The 21,285-nt window shown below is 44.8% G+C and overlaps 1 protein-coding gene across 1 annotated transcript in view; it reads left to right on the plus strand.

Annotated features, from left to right (window-relative positions):
• Nucleotides 1-21,285, plus strand: part of PPP2R3A (protein phosphatase 2 regulatory subunit B''alpha) — a 1,495,967-nt gene that overhangs the window by 582,757 nt on the left and 891,925 nt on the right. Inside the window, 1 exon segment of the mRNA XM_030217215.1 lies at nt 19,420-19,506. Within this exon segment, the coding sequence (XP_030073075.1) occupies nt 19,420-19,506 (87 nt within the window).

Consider the following 21,285-nt stretch of genomic DNA (forward strand, 5'->3'; position numbering starts at 1 on the left):
CTGTACCATTTTGCCTGGCACCGATGTCAGACTCACCGGTCTATAATTTCCCGGATCTCCTCTCGAACCTTTTTATTATTAAATTTCTTTATTAAGTTTTCAAAATTTACAAGATAGTACTTATAAATCGGAAATACAGCAATGTAAAAATAGCATCATTCATCCATATCCAAAAAGGAAAAATGTTAGTCTCCACAACTATTTTGCTTCTCTAAAAAATAGGCAAAATAAACAAAAAAAAAAAAAAAAGAAAAGATATATCGCTTTCTTAGACCACAATTGTATAGGGAGAGGAGACATCTAAATTAAAGGAGAGACATGAAAGTAATACATTAAAGTAAATGGCCTGGCTCATATACCCCCAGCTTTTTATACTATTTCTTAATACTCATCAATCGCTATCTGGACAGTTTCTTACTATCTATAAACGTTTTAAGCTGACCTGGTTCAAAAAAGATGTACTTATTTCCCAGGTATTTAATACAACATTTGCATGGATAAGCCAATACAAAGGAAGCTCCCAATGCTTTAACCTCCTCTCTGTAGACAAGAAATGCTTTTCTACGATCTTGTGTGGATCTAACCACATCTGGAAAGATCCAGATTTTATGACCACAAAATTCTTTATTTGAGTTCTTAAAGTAAAGTCTTAAATGAGGCATTCATATCCTGCTCAAAGACGAATGATACCAAAAGAGTCCTTCGCGTTGATATTTCTGATATAGATTCCTCTAATAATGCTGACAAATCTTGTAAATTCAGTTCAGGTGTCTGTATCTTTTCTGTTGGATTCGCCTTAGATTGTTTAAATTCAGGTAAATAATAAATGTTATTTATCGGCGGAATTGCGGATTGAGGATAAGCCAAAACTTCCATCAAATATTTTTTCAAGAAATCAATCGGGGCGATTCCAGGTGAAACAGGAAAATTTAAAATCCGTAGATTCAGACGTCTATTATAGTTTTCAAGAATTTCTAATTTTAAGGAAACCTTAATTTTATCTTTTATCAGAGTATCTGTTACTGCTTTCAGAGATGAGATTTCAGATTTTTGATTAGACAAATCTATTTTAACATCCTCATGAGCTAACGTTAAAGCATCTATTTTATTTACCAGCAAAGTCATATCCTGAGAAGTTTTTGTAGCCAGAGTCGTCAGTTGTTGAATAGCTGACCAAATGGATTGTAGAGTTACCGCTTGTGGAACCGCTTGTTCCATGGTTGTAACGTCTGCTACCTGGGGCAGAGTACCTCCGTCTGAGGGCCTTCGGTCCCCGACTTCCGGTTCCTTCGGGTCCTCAATACTCGACCGCTGGAATGCAGGACAAAGCGGTGGGTTAAAGTCCGGTGGGGATAGCGATGTCTCTACCCCTAATGGAGATGTCGCTCCTTCCACAAATCCAAATGCGGGGTCCCTCTCACCGGTTCTCACTGGGGTGCTGGAGACATAACACAGAAGCGTTTGCTGACCGGGGGCAGGTAATCGGGCTGACGGTAGTAAGCCCTTTACCACCCCCTTCCTCTTAGTATGCGGCATATAGAGAGACGAAATAAGGTTGAACAAACAGAGTTTCAGCTCATGCTAACCGCAGAGCCTCCAGCTCGAGCCGCCATCTTGACTCCTCCCCCTCCTCTCGAACCTTTTTAAAAAATCAGCGTTACATTGGCCACCCTCCAGTCTTCCAATACCACACTCAATTTCAAGAATAAATTACATATTTCTAACAATAGCTCTGCAAGCTCATTTTTCAGTTCTATCAGCACTGTGGGATGAATACCATCCGGTCAAGGAGATTTGCTACTCTTCAGTTTGTAGAACTGCCCCATTACATCCTCCAGGTTTACAGAGAATTCATAGCTTCGAATACCATTTCCGGTACTGGTATCACTCCCAAATCTTCCTTGATGAAGACCGAAGCAAAGAATTCATTTAATCTCTCCGCTACGGCTTTGTCTTCCCTGATTGCCCCTTTTACTTCTCGGTTATCTGGTGGTCCAACCGATTCTTTTGCCGGCTTCCTGCTTTTAATATACCTTAAAAACATTTTACTATGTGTTTTTGCCTCCAACGCAATCTTTTTTCGAAGTCCCTCTTAGCTTTCCTTATCAGCGCTTTGCATTTGACTTGACATTCCTTATGCCGTTTCGTATTATTTTCAGTCAGTTCCTTCGTCCATTTTCTGAAGGATTTTCTTTTAGCGCTAATAGCTTCCTTCACCTCACTTTTTAACCACGCCGGCTGTCGTTTGGTCTTCCGTCCTCCTTTTTTAATAAGCAGAATATATTTGGCCTGGGCTTCCAGGATGCTGTTTTTGAACAGCATCCACGCCTGATGTAAATTTTTGACCGTCCCAGTCGCTCCTAGTTTTCTTTTCACCGTTCTTCTCATTTTATCATAGTCTCCTTTTTTAAAGTTAAACACTAACGTATTTGATTTCCTATGTATACTTACTTCAAAGCTAATATCAAATCCGATCATATTATGATCACTGTTATCAAGTGGCCCAAGCACCATTACCTCCCGCACCAGATAATGCTCTCCACTAAGGACTAGGTGGAGCGCATGGGCTTTAACTCAGAGATCTAGACATATACACATGACGGCAAATAAGGGCCAAATGACCCATCCAGTTTGCCCATCCTCAGTATCCCCTAACATCTTTTTTTCCTAAGAGATCCCACGTGCCTGTCCCATGCTTTCTTAAATTCTGACAATCCTCGAGGCTTATTTTCAAAGCACTTAGCCTCCCAAAGTTCCATAGAAACCTATGGAACTTAGCCTCCCAAAGTGCTTTGAAAATCTGCCTCCTCATCTCCATGACCTCCACTGGGAGGTCATTCCACGCATCCACCACCCTTTCCATGAAAGAGTATTTTCTTAGATTCCTCTTAAGCATATTTCCTCTTAACTACATCCTATGCCCTCTCATTCCAGAGTTTTCCTTTGAAAGAGGCTCACCTCCTGTACATTAATGCCACTGAGGTATTTAAACGTCTATATCATATCCCTTCTCTACCGCTTCTCTTCCAGCGTGTACATGTTGTGGTTCATCAGCCCGTCCTTATATGTTTTATCACAACGACCACTTACCAATTTTGTATCCGCCCTCTGGACCGACTTCATCCTGTTCATATCTTTCTGTAGGTGCGGTCTCCAGAATTGTACACAGTACTCTGAATGGGGCCTCATCACAGACATACAAGGACACTACCACTTCCTTTTTTTCTGCTGGTCATCCTTCTCATTATGCACCCAAGTATCCTTCTGGCTTTGACCATTGCCTTTTCTACCTGTTTGGTCACCTTAAGATCATCAGACACAATCACAGATCACAAGTTGATTTGTACATATTCACAATACAGTGCTGCTGCTTGTAAACATACTAAATTCTGTGGTCCAACTTGTTAAGAATACTTTTTACTTTGTAATAAAAAGTAGTTTGAAGAGCTGTACTTTTTATTTTTACTTGAGTATTTTTTTATGACTTTCTACTTTGATGTCACTAATTTTGAAGCCAGTACTTTTACTTTTTACTTAAGTACTTTTAAAAAGTAACAAACCCATCTCTGCATTCATGTTGCAGCAATCGGCTAAGAAATGTTTAGTGCTGTTTATTGCCTGTGTTTTATTATTCAGACTAAAGAATATAGAAAGTTCTAAGACCAGTGTAATTTTTCTAGCAAAAAAGGTGCCGGTACTCAAATGCCAGGCCACCCTTCAGGGGTGGGGTGATCACTGAGGGACTCACCCCACAATAGCCAGGCCCCCTGCAACCAGTCACAGAATCTATGACAAGGCAGAATTGGTGTGTTGAGCCTGAGCTCTTTCATTAAAACTTGTGGTCCATAGGTCAATTTTAGCAGGCACTGGAAAAGGTGCCAGTACTCAGTACCCCCGAGTACCCCCTCAAAAAAAGCCCTGTCTAAGACTAACACTCCAGTGTTGGAACTTTACCCGAGGAATGTTTAGCTATGTTTATTGTTTAAATTTGTAATGGTTTAGAAGGAACCAATAAGTTTTCTAAGAGGAATTTGAGTTTACATTTCTGAGTGAAAGGAGGGAAGTTTGTACTTTTGAATTAAGCTGAATAAAGAAGTGACAGTTTGAATTTTGGAGCATGGTCTTTTATTGAATGCCAAGGAAGATTCTAGTGGTCTAGAATGAAAAAAGGGAGGGCCTGCCTTTAGAGGGAGAGTAGGGTGAAGTGTAGACCGAGCTCCCTGTTCTGGACAGCGCCTCCCTGGCTGATGCTGCAAAACAGGGAATTTGCTGCCCAAGTAGTGAAGTGAACCTGGGAACAGACACTGGGGTGCCCCCTAGCTGTGACAGGGTGTGTCAGGTTCTGGGGGTGCTATGCGTAAGTGGTAAGGAGGAAAAGAAAAACGAGGCGCTGGCACTATATGAAACACAGAAAAATACTAACAGCACCAAATAAAAGGGAACAGTTATATTAAAATATCATTAAACTCTAATTCCATTCCATTTCATAAGACATTTATAACCCGCCATTGCCTCAAGAGTTCATAGCAATTTACATCAAGAACAGCTGAGCATTCTCAGGATAAATTACAAGGGGAACGTAGTTTAAATCAATTTGCTGAATTCAATAAAAGACAGCGATGGCCATGCTTTGATGAATTTTTTTAAATAGTTTTGAAACAAAAGACTTGCTAGAAGTAAGAACTGATGAAATTGAGATATTTGGGCGTTGGGATAGAAGTGATCACGAGCTATTGACAATCGAGCTGTAGTGTGGGAAGATCCACTTTGAATCACAGCATCAGTTTATTTCTAGGCTTGTGAATCTTTCGATAAGTGTGTGTTCTTTGAGAACACACTGAAGACACACCTGTTCGAACAAACTTATGGAAAGAGCCAATACACATAGAGACCACTCACTGTCCACAATGCAATACACATCCACATCTGATCCATCATCCCTTTATCCAGTCAACCATACATTCGTCCACGGAACTATGTACACTATATGTCTAGGCGCCTAATAATGCCCTTTTTTCCCATTGTCTCTTTCTAATGTCTCTGTGTTTTGTCCCATTGTTATACTACCAACGATATTCGAATGCCTCGCACAACTCTGTTCAATGTAATCCATAACTTAGTTGTAACAAATGTATTTCTATTATTCAAGTCTTATTGTAAGCCACACTGAGCCCGCAAATAGGTGGGAAAATGTGGGATACAAATGCAACAAATAAAATAAATAAACAGTGCCTGGATAACCCCTGACGCAGATTTTTATCAAAATATGAGCATGTTCGATTTTATTCAAATTTATTTATGTTTTATTTATTTATTTTTTTAATTTCTTTTTATTGTCATCAGTACAGTACATGCCCTTAGGCTACAAAAAACTGAAACAGACCAACAATGCCTGTGCTAACATAGCTTGCAATCCAAAAGCGAACCCAAACATATAATCCAATAACACAATCTGAGCCCGCCCACGACACATGTGTGCACTGACATTTTCTTTTTAAACCCCCCACCTGTAGAACACCTCCCCCTCCTCTCCCAATAGCTGCACTCTTCAAAAGGAAACAAGGGATATTCACCCCCCCAGACCTCCCTCCCTCCCACCTGTTGTCCCCCAACCTACCACCCCCCCCCCCCCTACCTGGACAAAAGAGCCATTAAGGAACTTTCCTGTCACACTGATTCTTTTAACTTCTGCCACAGCATGGCATACTGCCTGTTGTCTAAATTAGAGGACTGCTTATATAGTAGATTCTCAAACTGCGCCAACTCTTTGACCTTTGTCACCCAAAAATTATAAGGTACAGGTTCCGCACCTGTCCAGAACTGCAAAATAGTTTTTTTTGCAGCTAGTGTTGTCATATATAAGAATCTCCGTTGTGGTTGAGAGAGCCCCTGCTCGATAAGGTCAGACTGATCTCCCAGCAACAACGAGGGATATGACCATTCTATGACCACCTGAAGAACAGTATTCAGTACCTGGAAAATATCGTTCCATAAAGACAATTTGGGGCATTCCAAAAAGCTATGCAAGTAAGAACCAATTCCTATCTGACATTTAGGGCAAATGTCTGTCTCCCACAACTTCATTCTCTTCCCCCTCTCACGGGTGATGTATGCCCTATGTAGCAATTTAAATTGCGTTTCTTGCCAGTCTGCAGCTTTAACGAAATCCACTAGCGTTACGAACAGAAAATCAAATTGGGGAGGAGTATAATCGGACCCCATCTCCCTATTCCATCTAGATACTACTCCCACCCCTCGCTTGACTGATAGGACCATTTTCTTCAGCTTATACCATGTGGATAATCTATTTCCCCCCGGTGGCAAGCGCAGCACCAACTCATCCATTCCCCCATACGTCCATTGAGTCCCATATTTCCCCCACATTTGCTGCCAATAATGACGTGCTTGTAAATAGTGTAACATATGATTGTTTGATACTCGCCATTTTTCTTTCACCTGTGAGAAGGAGAGGAAACTAGCATCTTCTGGGGATATCAGGTCTCCCCATGTTACACAGCCGTTTTCTGCCCAACTTTTAAATACAGAAGGACCCAGACCTGCCGGGAAGCTTACCATCCCTACCGGTCTTTGAAAGGGTGAAGCAAACGGACTTCTATCCTGTCGTGCTCGCCACCACTTCCATGCTGCACGGAGCGGTGCGAGAAAGCTAAACTGCCTATTTGCAATGGTTCCTAACCCCGAAGGTGTATGTATTAGATTTATAAGCTTGTATGGCTTGCACCAATCCTCCCACCAGTGGGCTGGTGTAAATTTAGCTTGATCAGTAATACCTTCATGTATGAAACGCATCAATGCAGCCACGTTATATAATCGTAAGTCTGGCAAGTTAATACCGCCCTTATCTCTGTTGAGTATTAACTCTGAATGTCCTATACGAGTACCTTTTTGCCTCCATATAAATGATCTAATAGTTGACCTAAAAAATCGCTCATCTTGTCTCTTAATCCAAATGGGCATTGCCTGCATGGGATACAACAGTTTGGGCAACAGAATCATCTTGACCAGGGCTACTCTACCGAATAGTGATATAGGGAGTTCCCTCCACCTCGCACATGCTTCTCTGATCTTATTGATTTGATCTAGTATATTTCTCCTATACATCACTATTGGGTTAGTGCTCAAGTAAATACCTAAATATCGCATTGCCTGTGTCACCGGTGGGATCGGCAGGTTCCCAAACCTTGAATTAGCTTGAGTACCCGACATTGGAAGTAGTTCAGATTTGTCGCAATTAACCCTTAGGCCCGAAAGTTCCCCAAATTCCTTTATTAAAGATAGAGCCTGTTCCAAATGTAGGGATGCATCCTCTAGATATAATAAAATGTCATCCGCGAATAAATTGATACGGATCTCCTGCCCTCCCACCTTCAGACCCTTAATCTTGTCACTCTGCCGGATTTTTATCGCCAACGGTTCAATTGCCAAGAGGAACAGGAGTGGCGACAAAGGGCATCCCTGCCTCGTGCTCCTCTGTAGCTCAAAGCTATCTGTTAGTGTATTATTAATCATCAACCTCGCCTTGGGCTCCGTATATAAAACCTGTACCCACTCAATGAACCTACCCTTTATCCCGTATTTCTCCATCACCCAAAAGAGATATTGCCATGATATACTGTCAAAGGCTTTCTCCATGTCTAGCCCTGCTATTGCCTCTCTCCCCTCAGTTCCTTTATAAGTGTGTATCGCTGCCAAAGCCCTGATGATATTCATGGATGCATATCGACCGGGAACAAAACCCACCTGGTCCTCTTGTATAACCCTGGATAGTGATAGATTCATTCTGCGGGCCAAAATAGCTGCTAACAATTTCACATCCTGATTTAATAAGGAAATGGGGCGATATGACCCCACCTGCCCCGGATCTTTCCCTGGTTTAGGAAGTAAAATAATATGCGCCAAATTTTTAGCATGTTGCCTCCTAACCCCGCCCCCTGTAAGACTATTAAAGAATTTCACCAAAGGTCTTGTTATATCATCTATTAAAATTTTATAATATTCAGGTCCGTATCCATCTGGCCCTGGGGCCTTGGTCAGCTTTAATGCCTTTTTTTTTTTATTATATTTTTATTAAAAGTATGAAAGGCATATAACAAAATCCAGGCAAAATTTTTCGTAAGTTGCAACATACATAACATGTCTGTAAAGTCTCTCTAGTAACACCAGAGCAACAGCAGCTCGTATATCTTGGATGATAAGCAGCTCAAACGTCATACAAATTCTCAACTTGTAAATACTTAACTTGTGAATAAATACATGAGAGCTGCAGTTCCCCTTACACATGAGCAAGTATCATTTCAGCCATTAGTTCGTACAACCTTCCACCTCATTTTTATTTTTCTTCCCCCCCTCCCGTCCCTCCCCCCCCTTTCTTCCTCCCTCCCTCCCCTGCTCCTGGAGAAACCTGAGACTCAAGATACGACTTCTCAAAGAGCTGCCAGACATGTCCATATCCCCGTCTGCTCTGTCCCAAGGACCTATGGCGCTCCTGCTCCCAGCGGGCCATCTGCTTCATTCTGGCTAGCCATAGATTGACAACCGGGGGCTCTTCAAGTGTCCAGTGTGCCAGGATTGTTTTACGTGCCACCAAGAGGGCTACACCCACAAACCGAACTTGAGGATATTGCAGGCCCTGCTCACTTAATTGAGACTCATCCCCCAACAACAGGATCTTATAAGACCACTCTATAGGACTCCCTAGCGTGCACTCCAGCATTTCCAATACTTTCCTCCAAAACTGAGCTAACTTTGTGCATTCCAAGAAAGTGTGAATCAGTGTGCCCTCTCTATGTTTACACCTCATGCATGTACTATCCTCCCATAGCCCCATGCGCTTACCCTTTTCCCGTGTTATGAAAGCCCCATGCAGTAGCTTGAATTGCATCTCTTGCAAGTTCGCACTAGGGGTTGATTTAAAGGCCAATGTGAAGTAATTAGACAGCATATCCACTGTGACCTCTTCTCCCACCTGCTCCCCCCACCAACTTGCCAAGCCAGCAAAAAAAGTAGCTTCCTTCTGCTCCTTCCCCAGGGCGTACCACACCGCCAGCTTGTTTGCTGATTCCGGCATCTGACAGAACAGCATATCCAATCGGGTGAAGGCGGGCCCCCGGGACTTCGCAGGAGTCAGTGTGGCGCAATAGTGCCTCCACTGTAGAAATGGAAAAAAGTCTGCTTTCTCTAGGTTCCACTGGGCCTGCGTCTGCTCAAATGAGGGGAAGGACCCCTCTTCAGATGTAATAAAATGTCCCACATAACGACACCCATTTTTTGCCCATATCTTAAACCGTGATACCCCTTGTCCCGCTGGAAAGTCAGGGTTGTCCACTGCAGCCAGGAATGGAGATGCTCCTATAGCCTTCCCCAGACTTACTCTCCACCACTCCCAGGCCCTCTGTAACGGCTGTAACAAAAACTGCAATTCTCCCTTCCTACCCACCCTCCTCTGTATTAGGTTAAATGCAGAGTGAGGGAGAAGTTCGTCTTGCCAGATGTTTTTCGGTGCGTATCTATCGGTACTCCCATGTAGTTCGTAGATCCATCTAAGTAAGGCTGCCACGTTATACAGGCGGAGGTCTGGAAAGTTTAGCCCGCCCTTAGCTCTGGGTAAGGTTAGCTTAGCAAAGCTAATTCTAGCCCTGCGCCCGGCCCAGATAAAAGTGCCTATGAATCCTTTGTAATACAGCTCATCCTTGCGTGTAATCCACAGTGGCAGCATTTGCAATGAATACAGAATTTTTGGTAGCATTACCATTTTAACGAGGGCTACTCTGCCCAGTAGGGAGAGCGGCAACTCCTTCCAGCGCTGGCACAACGCCTTAAGGCTGTCCAACTTATCCAGTACATTCCGCCTGTAAATCTCTCGCATGTCACTATGTAAATACACTCCCAAATATTTTAGCGTACCCTCTGACCATGCCAAGGGAAAATTAGGCAGCTGCCTGCATGTGCACGGGGATGACACCGGCAAGGCCTCCGACTTATCGAAGTTAATCCGTAAGCCTGAAAACGATCCGAACTGCACGAGTAAATCTACCAGGTTATGGACACTTGCTGAGGCATTATCTAAATAGATGAGCATGTCATCAGCGAACAAATTGATTTTGACTTCCTGGGACCCCAGTCTAATACCTTCTACTGCACTGGTCTGGCGAATTTTAATAGCAAAGGGCTCTAAAGACAGTACAAATAGCATGGGCGAGAGTGGGCAACCCTGCCGCGTACCCCTTTCCAATGAGAAAGTCTGAGACAATGCCCCATTGATTAGTATCTGGGCTGTAGGATGGCTATATAGAGCTCGGATTCCACCCAAGAATTTTCCCATAATGCCAAATTGAGGTAAGACCCAGAACAAGTAATCCCATAAAATCTTATCAAAAGCTTTCTCAGCATCTAAACTTGTAATTATTGCGTCTCCGGAAACCTTTCCTTTTCTTTGTATAACTGTCAACGCTCTCAAGATGTTAGAGGAGGCATACCTCCCTGGTACAAATCCTGCTTGGTCCGTGTGTATTAACTCAGGCAAAACCCTTCCCAACCTATTTGCCATAATGTTCGCAAACAGTTTAATATCTTGATTTAAGAGCGAGATTGGTCTATAAGAGCCCAACTTCTCTTCATCCCTGCCAGGTTTAGGAAGCACTACTATATGGGCATGTGTGAGCCCTCTTCCCGCTCTTCCGGAAATACACAAGTGATGACATAATTCTTGAAAAGGGGAACAGATTTTGATTCCCAGAATCTTGTAGAATTCCGGCCCTAACCCATCAGGACCCGGCGCTTTGGCCAACTTTAAACGTTTAATCGCCAGATTAACCTCTTCTCCCACTATCGGTTCATTCAGTTGGTCTCTCTGCTCATTGGATATCTGTGGTAGAGAAATATCCTTGAAGAATGCCTCCCTTTGCTCCCTGTCTACCTCTCCTTTATTATATAACTCTTTATAAAACCTCACAAACTCCTCTTGTATGCCTTCATTCGTGGACACTACCTCCCCTACAGGCGACTTTATCTTTGTGATGATCTTCCTTGCCCCTCTACATTTCACCAGAGATGACATCAACTTCCCTGCTTTATTCCCCCATCGAAATAGATTATATTTATACATGTTTATATCTTGGGCTGCTCTCTCATTCAAAACGTCATTAATGCATTTCCGTATTGCCCAATACTCTTTTTTCGCCTCCTCATCTTTCTGACGGGCACATCTCCCTCTTAACTGTTGTAGTTGGTTTGACAGGGTAACTAAGCGCTCATTTCTCTCCCTGTTCTTTTTCGCTGTATACGCCAATATGTGTCCCCTAAGTACGGCCTTCCCCGCTTCCCAGTACACAATAGGGTTCACTGTCTCTGGATCGTTGTCCTTTATATAGTTGTCCCATGCTAACATTAGAAAAGTGCGAAATTCCAAATCTAAGTACAAGGTAGGGTTCATACGCCACATCCTCGTCTCACTGCCCTGCCTCCATTGTATATCCACCCATACCAAACAGTGATCTGACACTGCCCCGTCTACTATTTCTGCCGCATGCGCCTTCGATAGAAGAGAGGAATCTATCAATAAATAGTCCAGTCTCGCATATACCCCATGCACTTGTGAGAAAAACGTATAATCGTAGGACTCTGGATTCAGCATGCGCCAGATATCAATTAACCCCAATTCCTTCATCAGAAAGTTTACCCCTTTATCTTTCCACGCCGAGGGACGTGGTTTTGCTGGCTTGCAGTCTATCAGGGGGTCTGCAGTAATATTAAAATCTCCCCCAACTACCAACTTGTACCCGCTAATCGCCACCAACTGCGCTAGCACCCCCGAGAAGTAAGAGTGGGAGTATACATTGGGAGCATATATAGAACAAAGAGCTACTCTCTGACCCACTATTTCCCCCAACCAAATAACATACCGACCTTCCGGATCCTGCACTATTTTATGTGTAGTAACATGGTGCTTTTTATGGAACAGAATGACAACCCCTCGCTGCCTGTTGTTGAAGGACGAGGAAACTAGTTCTCCCACCCATCCTCGTTGTAGTTTTCTATGCTCTTGTTGCGTGAGATGTGTCTCCTGCATAAAAAGTACATCAACTTTCATCCTGGCACAATAAGACAAAACCTTAGAGCGTTTGATAGGGGAATGGATACCATCCACATTCAAGGATCCAAATCTCAAACTACCCATATGACTTCGTGCATCTGGTGGGCTTGCTGATTACCTGAAATCCAGAGGCAGTGTCCCAGCTCACCACCTCCCTCTCAAAGAATGGCTTTCTCCTTTTTCCACTCCTGTCTTCACGCCAGGCTGTCGTCTCCCCTACTCCAGGAGCCCCCTTCCCTCCTCCCCCTATCCCGCCCCCCAAGTCCCCGCCCTCTCTCCCACCTTCACATCCCGTCCACCATTCGCACCCCACATCCGCTCTCCACCCGCTCTCCCCACTCACACACACACCTACCTTCCCTTTTACTGCCTCCCCCTTCCCTACCCTTCCCTCCAGAACACCCAGTGTTGCAACCCCTGCCCAAGGAAGCTGCTCCCCCCTCCTTCCTCTTCTCCCCGATCCCCCCCTCTACTGCTGCCATTATGCTATTCGTGGCCACAGCTTCTTACTACTCCCCCCCCTCTTAAGCAGGAGTACCTTTAGTAACACCTTTAGTAATCTTAACCCAGAATATTTCCTCATAAAATACATCCTGTGTTACTGTCTCCTCTTTAGTTTACTACAGCATTACAGCATTACCTGCGAGGCTAAATGAATACAAATAGTAAATTATCCGCATAACTATACTCAAAAGAAAGAAAAAAAAAAGAAAAAGGAAGAAACATAAAAGGATGCAGACATGCTCTGTGCGGGTGAGCTATGGGTATCCTCCTCATGCCTGCAGCGTTCTTCACTTGCATCCCCGCAGTCTCCAAAGCAGCAGGCTCAGAGACGCCGTCACATCTCCGCAGTTAATATATGATTTACTTTTGTCTACATTTCCACCAGGCCTCAGATGCCTCTTCCTTAATACTCACAGACTCATAACCCCTCTGTAACAATATCTCCCAGGGGAAGTTGTCCACCCTATGTGAGGAGTGGTCTGGTCACAAAATCATAAAGCAAAAAAATGCAATCCCCGCATTGTGGAGCCACGTGCTCATCTCCTGATTTACTGTCCTTAAAACATATCCGATGTTCTGATTCACAGTTTTATCCAATGCCGGCTTAAGTCCCCTGGCATGATCCCAGCTCACTTCAGTCGGTCTACAAACGATTGAAGCTCCTCTGGTTTCTCCATAAACAGAACTTGCCCCTCATGCAGCACTCTCACCTTTGCTGGGTATTGTAGTGAAAACTTGATCCCCTTGTGAAAAAGCTGGGAGCAAAATGGAGACAGGCGCTTCCGGAGCTCCGATACTTTCGGCGAGAAGTCTGGGAATAACAGCACTGCGGTTCCCTGGTACTCCAGCTTCCTTTTCTGACGATATTTTTCCATTAATCTCGCCTTGTCAGCGTAGTTGAAAATTCGGGCAATCACAGGGCGCGGCCTGCTGTTCTGATCTTTCAGGGCACCCACTCGATGCACCCGTTCCGCCTTCAGTCGCTGCCCCTCCACCTCTAGGCCCAGCTCTTTTGGTAGCCACGTTTCCACCAGTTCCCAGATCTCCTTCTCTTTCACAGTCTCTGGCACTCCTACCAACCGAATGTTGTTGCGCCTGCTCCTATTTTCCTGATCCTCTACCCTGTCTTCTAGCACTTTGCATCTTTTTTCCATGACCGCCAGCTTAGCTTCGATTCCACTCACCGCATCTTCTTGGTGGGAGATCCGCTCCTCTGCATGCTGTAGTCGGGTACTCTGTGCCGCCATATTTTCTTTTAAGTCGTCCATAAAGACATGTAGCGTGGACAACTTATCATCCAGCACTGCAGCCATGTGCTTCATTATTTCTTGGATTGCCGCCGCTTGCAGAGCGACCACCGGAGGATCTGAGCTCGCTGTTTCTTCCCCCTTCTCCTTTCCGGTCGCCATTTTGACCGTGTTTTGCGATCCGCGCCTTTTCTGTGTTCGCGGGGTCTTTGCCGGCATTACCTGCTTGCCGCACCACGCCGCTGAATCGTCGGCACTAGCTCTTCCTGGTGCTGTGCGCTGACTTTTTCTTATTAACTTGGGAGTTGAATCGGGGCAAAAAGTGCGATAAATGCCGTTTTATGTAGCGTGGCAGAGGAGAGCAGCCGCGGGACGTCCGTCTAGGTTCCTGCCATCACGTGACCCCCAGCTTTAATGCCTTAATACCCTGTCTGACCTCCTGTTCTGAGATAGGAGCACTCAGTCTTTGTATCTGGTCGTCACTAAATTGCGGTATAGAGAGACCTTCAAAGAAGGCGTCCCTCTGCAATGGATCCAACTCTCTCACAGCGTACAAAGACTGATAGTACTGAATAAATTGTTTATGTATTTGGGCCTCTTGATGGTGCACATGGCCTGCACAATCCCAAATTGATGTTACAATCTGTCTCTTCCTATAGGGCCGTACTAAATTCGCCATAAGCCTGCCCGCCTTGTTTCCCCATTGAAATAATTTAAATCTCTGAAAATATATATCCCGCTCCGCCCTTGTATTAAGCAGTTAGTCAATACATTTTCGAAGCCGCCCCAAGGTCTCCCTGTGTTCTTTACCCATGCTACCCACATGCTGCTGTCGGGCTTGTTGATATTCAGCAGATAATGTTAGCAATTCCGCCTCTAATTGTTTCTTTTTCCCTGCAGTGTAGGCCAAAATATGCCCGCGCAACACCACTTTAGCCGACTCCCAGTATATAGCTGAGCTTACCTCCGGGGTTTCATTATAGCTCTGGTATTCTGCCCATTTTTCCCTCAGATAGGTGTGAAATGCAGCATCTCTATATAAAGAGGGGGAAAACCTCCACACCCTCTCCGTGCCTCCTGCAGTATACTCTATAGAACACGAAATGGCTGAGTGGTCAGACAATACGCTATCCAATATATGTGCTGCCCTCGCCACCGGGAAGAGAGCCTGTGATATGAGAAAATAATCTATTCGAGAATATGTGTTGTGCGGGATAGAAAAGAAGGTATAGTCTGCGTCATGTGGATGCAAGATTCTCCATACATCCACCAACCCTAGTTGGTGTAACAGAAAATTAACCCTCTTGTGTTCCCACCCCTTGCTTTTAGGTTTACCTGGTTTACAATCTATTGTGGGGTCAGCAGATGTATTTAGATCACCCCCCAAAATCATCTGATATTCTGGATAGACTGCCATCCGCGCTACTATATCGGAAAAAAATTTGTGGTTATATACGTTAGGTCCATATATGTTACAAAGGCTGAGCTTTCGACCCCAGAGCTCTCCCATCACTATGACAAACCTGCCCTCCTTATCTTGTAACACCTTATGGATGACCAAAGGGAGCTGTTTGTGAATTAATATGGCAACTCCCCTCTTCCTGCTGATGAGTACGCCACTTCTCCCACCCATCCTCTCTTCAGTTTCACGTGTTCAGAACTGGACAAGTGTGTTTCCTGAAGGAAGGCAACGTCTGCCCCCTCTCTCTTCAACCAGGATAAAATTTTTGTGCGTTTAACAGGGGAATGTATACCATCCACATTCAAGGATATTATCTTTAAATTAACCATCCCACATGCAAATGATTAAGAAGGTCCCACAATGCATTTGTTCAAGCCAGTGAGTCTCCCAGCTAAACCCACCAGCCTCTATTAGTTCCCATCGTGGCAGTCCCTTCATAGAACAGTCTCCTCTTGTCCCCAACAGCTCCTCTAGCCCAACCCCCCCTCTTCCAACCCTTCCCCCTCCCACCCCTCCCTCAGGACCCCCCTCCCTACCGGCCACTCCATCCCTCCCTCCCCCCCCTCCCCTGCCCATCCTCCCTCCCCCCATAAACTAGTTGCCTTTTCCACTTCACCATCCTGCCCCTTCCCCCAACAGACAGCAAGAACAGACAACAACCCCCCCCCTGCATCCGTACTCTAACACACACCCTCTTCCAGTACCTTAACCCCCACAACAAATACAAACAAACCATTAATCATTTATATAGAGTCCTTGAAGGTTGCTGAGTTCACAAAACCAGGGCACTAAGTAAGAACTCTGCCTCGTCTGCTGCGATCAAATCTGGTCAGATCTCCATTGTCATAGCGATTCCCTGCCAGCCTCACCCGCTCTCCTGTTCATGCACTATAGGTCTCACTGCTCCCTGGGCCCAGTTGACCTCCAGCTCAAAGATGAAAGGGAGAAAAGAAAAGAAAAAAAAACAAACATAAAGTCCTCCCCTGCCACTACGGAGCTTAAGAGTTCGGCTCCTTCGTACAGCACAAGGGCCAGATCTAAGTTCAGTCTAGCAGCTGCCCGCTGCCCTGCGACTCTCTTTACAGCAGTAAATTCTTCAGACCAGAACCATGCTCCGAGGGAAAAACAAATAAACAAACTGCAAACCTGTGCAGGCCAACCGATCCTTCTTGCTTGGACAATCCTCCATCTTTAAACATTCTCCCTCGGCTCCTCTCTATTCATGCGTTCCATATATGCTTTGGCTTCCGAGGTTTCCTGAAACAGCAGTATCTTCCCTTCGTGCCACACTCGTAGCTTTGCAGGATAGAGGAGCGAAAAACGGATACCCCTGCTGTACAGCACGTGGGAGCCATTGCTCGACGGAGTTGTGCCACCGCCATGGAATAGTCATTAAATAACAAAAGTTTATGTCCTTCGTATTCCAGCTGCACTTTTCGATCGCGACCCTGCTTCAGCAACATTTCCTTCTCCCGCCAGTTAAGATAGTGAGCGATGGCGGTTCTGGGTTTAGTAGCACCATCCTTCCGGGCTCCTATGCGGTGCGTCCGGTCGCACTGCCAGTTGCCCGCTCCGCCTCCAAGGCCCAGGGTTTTGGGCAGCCACTCGCTGAAAAACTTGTAGAGCTCCCCATCTCTCACCTCTTCTGGGAGCCCCACCACACGTAAGTTGTTGCGTCGGTTTCTGTTTTCTTGCTCTTCCACCTGATCCTTGAGTGCTGCCGCTTCCTTTTTCAAAGCTATTATCTGTGCCGCCATGCCCGACGTTACGTCCTCTTGATCCTGCACACGTTGCTCTACTTCACTTAGTCTGCGAGCCTGTGTGTCGAATTTTTCGTGAATCTCCTCGACTGCAGAGTGAATCTTATTTAGGCGGTCTTCCAGCGCGGCAGTCACTGTCGAGGAAATCTCCTTTGCCCAGTCTCCCACATTTTTCTCTATCCCAGGCTCAGAGACTGGAGGCGACGCCATCTTGGTATCTTTCGGCGCGGGAGCTCTTTTATTTTTTATGGCGCCCTGGTTTCTTGTGGGCATACCGCTCGTCCCGGTATTTTAAATTTGGATCCGATACTTGCTTTGAATTCTTCAACCCTTCACGCTATCACACAGCACCTCTAGGTACAAAAAGTGGTTTTTAAAAGCAGGTTTTTGCAAAGGATTCGGGGGAGCTTTCGTCTCCTGCTGCTGCTCAGGAAGCAGTCATCACGTGACCCCCCTTATTTATGTTTTAATAAGCTGTTCTCTTTTATTTGGTTTTGTTTGCATTTTCCTAAGTAGTAAGGAAGTACATGTTTGGATGATAAATATGACTTGGAAAGTATGGAGTGTGATTTAGAAGATATCTTTCTATGCCATCTTTTATGTTTATTTCCCTAGTTGTCTCTCTAACCCTGCCTCTCTTTGGACCAAGCTGTTGGAAGTAGAGACAAGGTGCTTTTTGATTGAAGAGGATGCCAGTATTCTACACCTGTACTTGTTACCCATAGAAAGCACCGAGTTTGTTTGGAAAGGTCCTTTTTCTGAAAATACTCTAATATGTGGTGGAGGAGTGGCCTAGTGGTTAGGGTGGTGGACTTTGGTCCTGAGGAACTGAGTTCGATTCCCACTTCAGACACAGGCAGCTCCTTGTGACTCTGGGCATCTCCATTGCCCCATGTAAGCCACATTGAGCCTGCCATGAGTGGGAAAGCACGGGGTACAAATGTAACAAAAAAAATAAAATATAGTGTTTCTGGTTTTCAAATTCAACAGAGAGATTTTCATTTTCTTCCAGTGTGCTAAATTTGATGAATGCCTGTCCTTTGAAGAGTTATCTTGCCCCCAGATGAGCAGACAAGGATCTGTCCTGGGACCTCTTCTTTTCTCCATCTATACTTCTTCCCTTGGTACTCTGATCTCATCCCATGGTTTTCATTATCATCTTTACACTGATGACTCCCAGATCTACCTCTCCACAACAGAAATCTCAGCCGAAATCCAGGCCAAAGTATCAGCCTGCCTGTCTGACATTGCTGCCTGGATGTCTCAGCGCCATCTGAAACTAAACATGACCAAGACTGAGCTTCTTATCTTTCCACCTAAACCAACCTCTCCTCCTCCCTCATTCTCTATTTCTGTAGATAACACTCTCATCCTTCCTGTCTCATCAGCTCGTAACCTTGGGGTCATCTTCGACTCCTCCCTCTCCTTCTCTGCACATATTCAGCAGACTGCTAAAACCTGTCATTTCTTTCTCTATATCATCACCAAAACTCGCCCTTTCCTTTCTGAGCACACTACCAGAACCCTCATCCACACTCTTATCACTTCTCGCTTAGACTATTGCAACTTACTTCTCACAGGTCTCCCATTTAGCCATCTCTCTCCTCTTCAATCTGTTCAAAATTCTGCTGCACAACTAATATTCCGCCAGTGTCGTTATGCTCATATTAGCCCTCTCCTCAAGTCACTTCACTGGCTTCCTATCCGTTTCCACATACTCCTCTTATTGACCTATAAGTGCATTCACTCTGCAGCTCATCAGTACCTCTCCACTCTCATCTCTCCCTACATTCCTCCCCGGGAACTCCGTTCACTGGGTAAATCTCTCTTATCTGCACCCTTCTCCTCCACTGCTAACTCCAGACTCCGTTCCTTTTATCTTGCTGCACCATACGCCTGGAATAGACTTCCTGAGCCGGTACATCAAGCTCCATCTCTGACCGTCTTCAAATCTAAGCTAAAAGCCCACCTTTTGGATTCTTCTTTTAACTCCTAACCCTTATTCACTTGTTCAGAACCCTTATTTTATCATCCACACTTTAATATTCCCTTATCTCTTGTTTGTCCTGTTTGTCTGGCCTAATTAGATTGTAAGCTCTGTCGAGCAGGGACTGTCTCTTCATGTTCAAGTGTACAGCGCTGTGTGCGTCTAGTAGCGCTTTAAAAATGATAAGTAGTAGTAGTAATATTTTACACAGTTCTTACCAACATTCTATATACTGGAAAACATGTCTGTATCATGGTGGGACAGCTCTCATTGATAGAGATGAGGGAAGAAAATAACCTTTTTAACCTGGATTCTGAATACTATTCTGTTTGTTTTAAATGCTGCAGGTTATTCAGAGAATATTCTATACTGTGAACAGGTCATGGTCTGGTAGGATTACCTTGACCGAGCTAAGGAAAAGCAACTTCCTGCAGGTGCGTCACTTTCCCTAATCCCATAACCTTTCTTAAGGATCAGGTAAGAAAATAAAATATAAGCACATAAGATAACCATGCTGAGTCAGACTAAAGTCCATCAAGCCCATAATCCTGTCTCCAACTGTGGCCAGTCTGGGTTGCAAGTACATGGAAAATTCGAAAACGTAGATCTGTGTTTTTTTTTTAATCAGTGGCTTTCCCAGGTCTCCCTGGCTAATATTTTATGAACTTTTCTTCCAAGAACTTCCCCAAACCTCTTTTGAGTCTTGATATGTTAGTTGCCTTGAGCATTTCTTCTGACTACAGATTCCACAGCTTAATAGTGTGCTTGGTAAAAAAAGAACTTTCTACCATTTGTATTCAGTGTACTGTTTGCTAGTTTCATTATCTTTTTCTTGTGTGGAAAGGTTAAACAAATGTTCCCTATTCAACTGTTTCACCTTACTCATGATTTTACAGCCTCTTTTCTACACTGAAGAGCTCTAACCTGTTTAGCCTTTCTTATAATGGAAATGTTCAACCCCTTTTATTATTTTTGTCGCCATTCTCTGAATTTTTTCTAGATCCCTTTATATGCTTTTTGAGATGAGGTGATCAGAATGCACACAGTATTCAAGCTGCCAACCCATTATTGCCCTATATAGAGTCATAATATACAGTGTTTATTGATTTGCTCAAACTTTATAACCTAAATATGCTCCAGAGCACTATATTTGCTATATGGAAATATTTATTTCAAACACTACTTGAATATGAAACATATAGATAATACCACTCTAACCTCATTCATACCAATCATCCCTTTCATTCAGCTCACTCAGCACATTATCCGGTTAAACAATCTTAACAAACAAGTCCAGTATTAGCTTGTCCAGAAGACAATGACCCAACTAAGGGATCAATTGTGAAGAAACACCAGTTTCATTGATATACTGTCAGACTCAGTAACCCCAGGTGGTGAGCCCCTGTGCCAAACAGAATTCGGCGGCCAGACAACCCTGATCTTACCTGAAGAATCAGGGCAGGAACTCCTCCGGAGGGTTGGACGGGTCCCACAAAGGCAACTGGCGGAGGTCCCAGTCAGGATTCAGACACAGGTACCAGGCCGCGGTAACCCAGGGATACAGTCCGGAACCAGAGCAAAGGCTTAAAAGCGGATGGTAGATATGAACAAAGTCCAGGTCCAAGCAAGTGCTCCAAAGAAGGCGGCTGGTAGAAGCAAAGTCCAGGTCCAGGCTAAGTTCCAAGGCAGGCGGCAAACAAAAGCAAAGTCCAGATCCAGGCAAGTTCCAAGGCAGGCAGCAAACAAAAGCAAAGTCCAGGTCCAGGCTAAGTTCCAAGGCAGGCGGCAAACAAAAGCAAAGTCCAGGTCCAGGCAAGTTCCAAGGCAAGCGGCAAACAAAAGTAAAGTCCAAGCTACGGTTTGAGAGGCAGGAAACAGTCCAACAGAGAAACACAGCACCACGGAATCCACTAAAGTAGAAGCCGAAGCAATGAGAGTTCCAAAATGCTGCTCCTAAATAGCCCTCCCCATCAGGAGGACAGGGAACAGCTGATAGGAGGCGGAGCCACCACGACTGACTCAGCCCCGGATTGGCCAGCCAGAAGCAGGAGGCGGTGTCAGCCGCGATCGGCCGATCCGGGGGCGTTGCGGGGAGTGTCTTCACTGTTCTTGGGCTTCGCGCCCGAAAAGGATCCCTTTCTTCAGGGACGCCGGCCCTACCCTCATGGCCGGCGTCTCCCAGCTGCTACCGACGCGGCGTGGAGGGCCGGAGC

The sequence above is a fragment of the Microcaecilia unicolor genome, chromosome 10 (assembly GCF_901765095.1).
Source record: "Microcaecilia unicolor chromosome 10, aMicUni1.1, whole genome shotgun sequence".
NCBI classification, from domain to species: domain Eukaryota; kingdom Metazoa; phylum Chordata; class Amphibia; order Gymnophiona; family Siphonopidae; genus Microcaecilia; species Microcaecilia unicolor.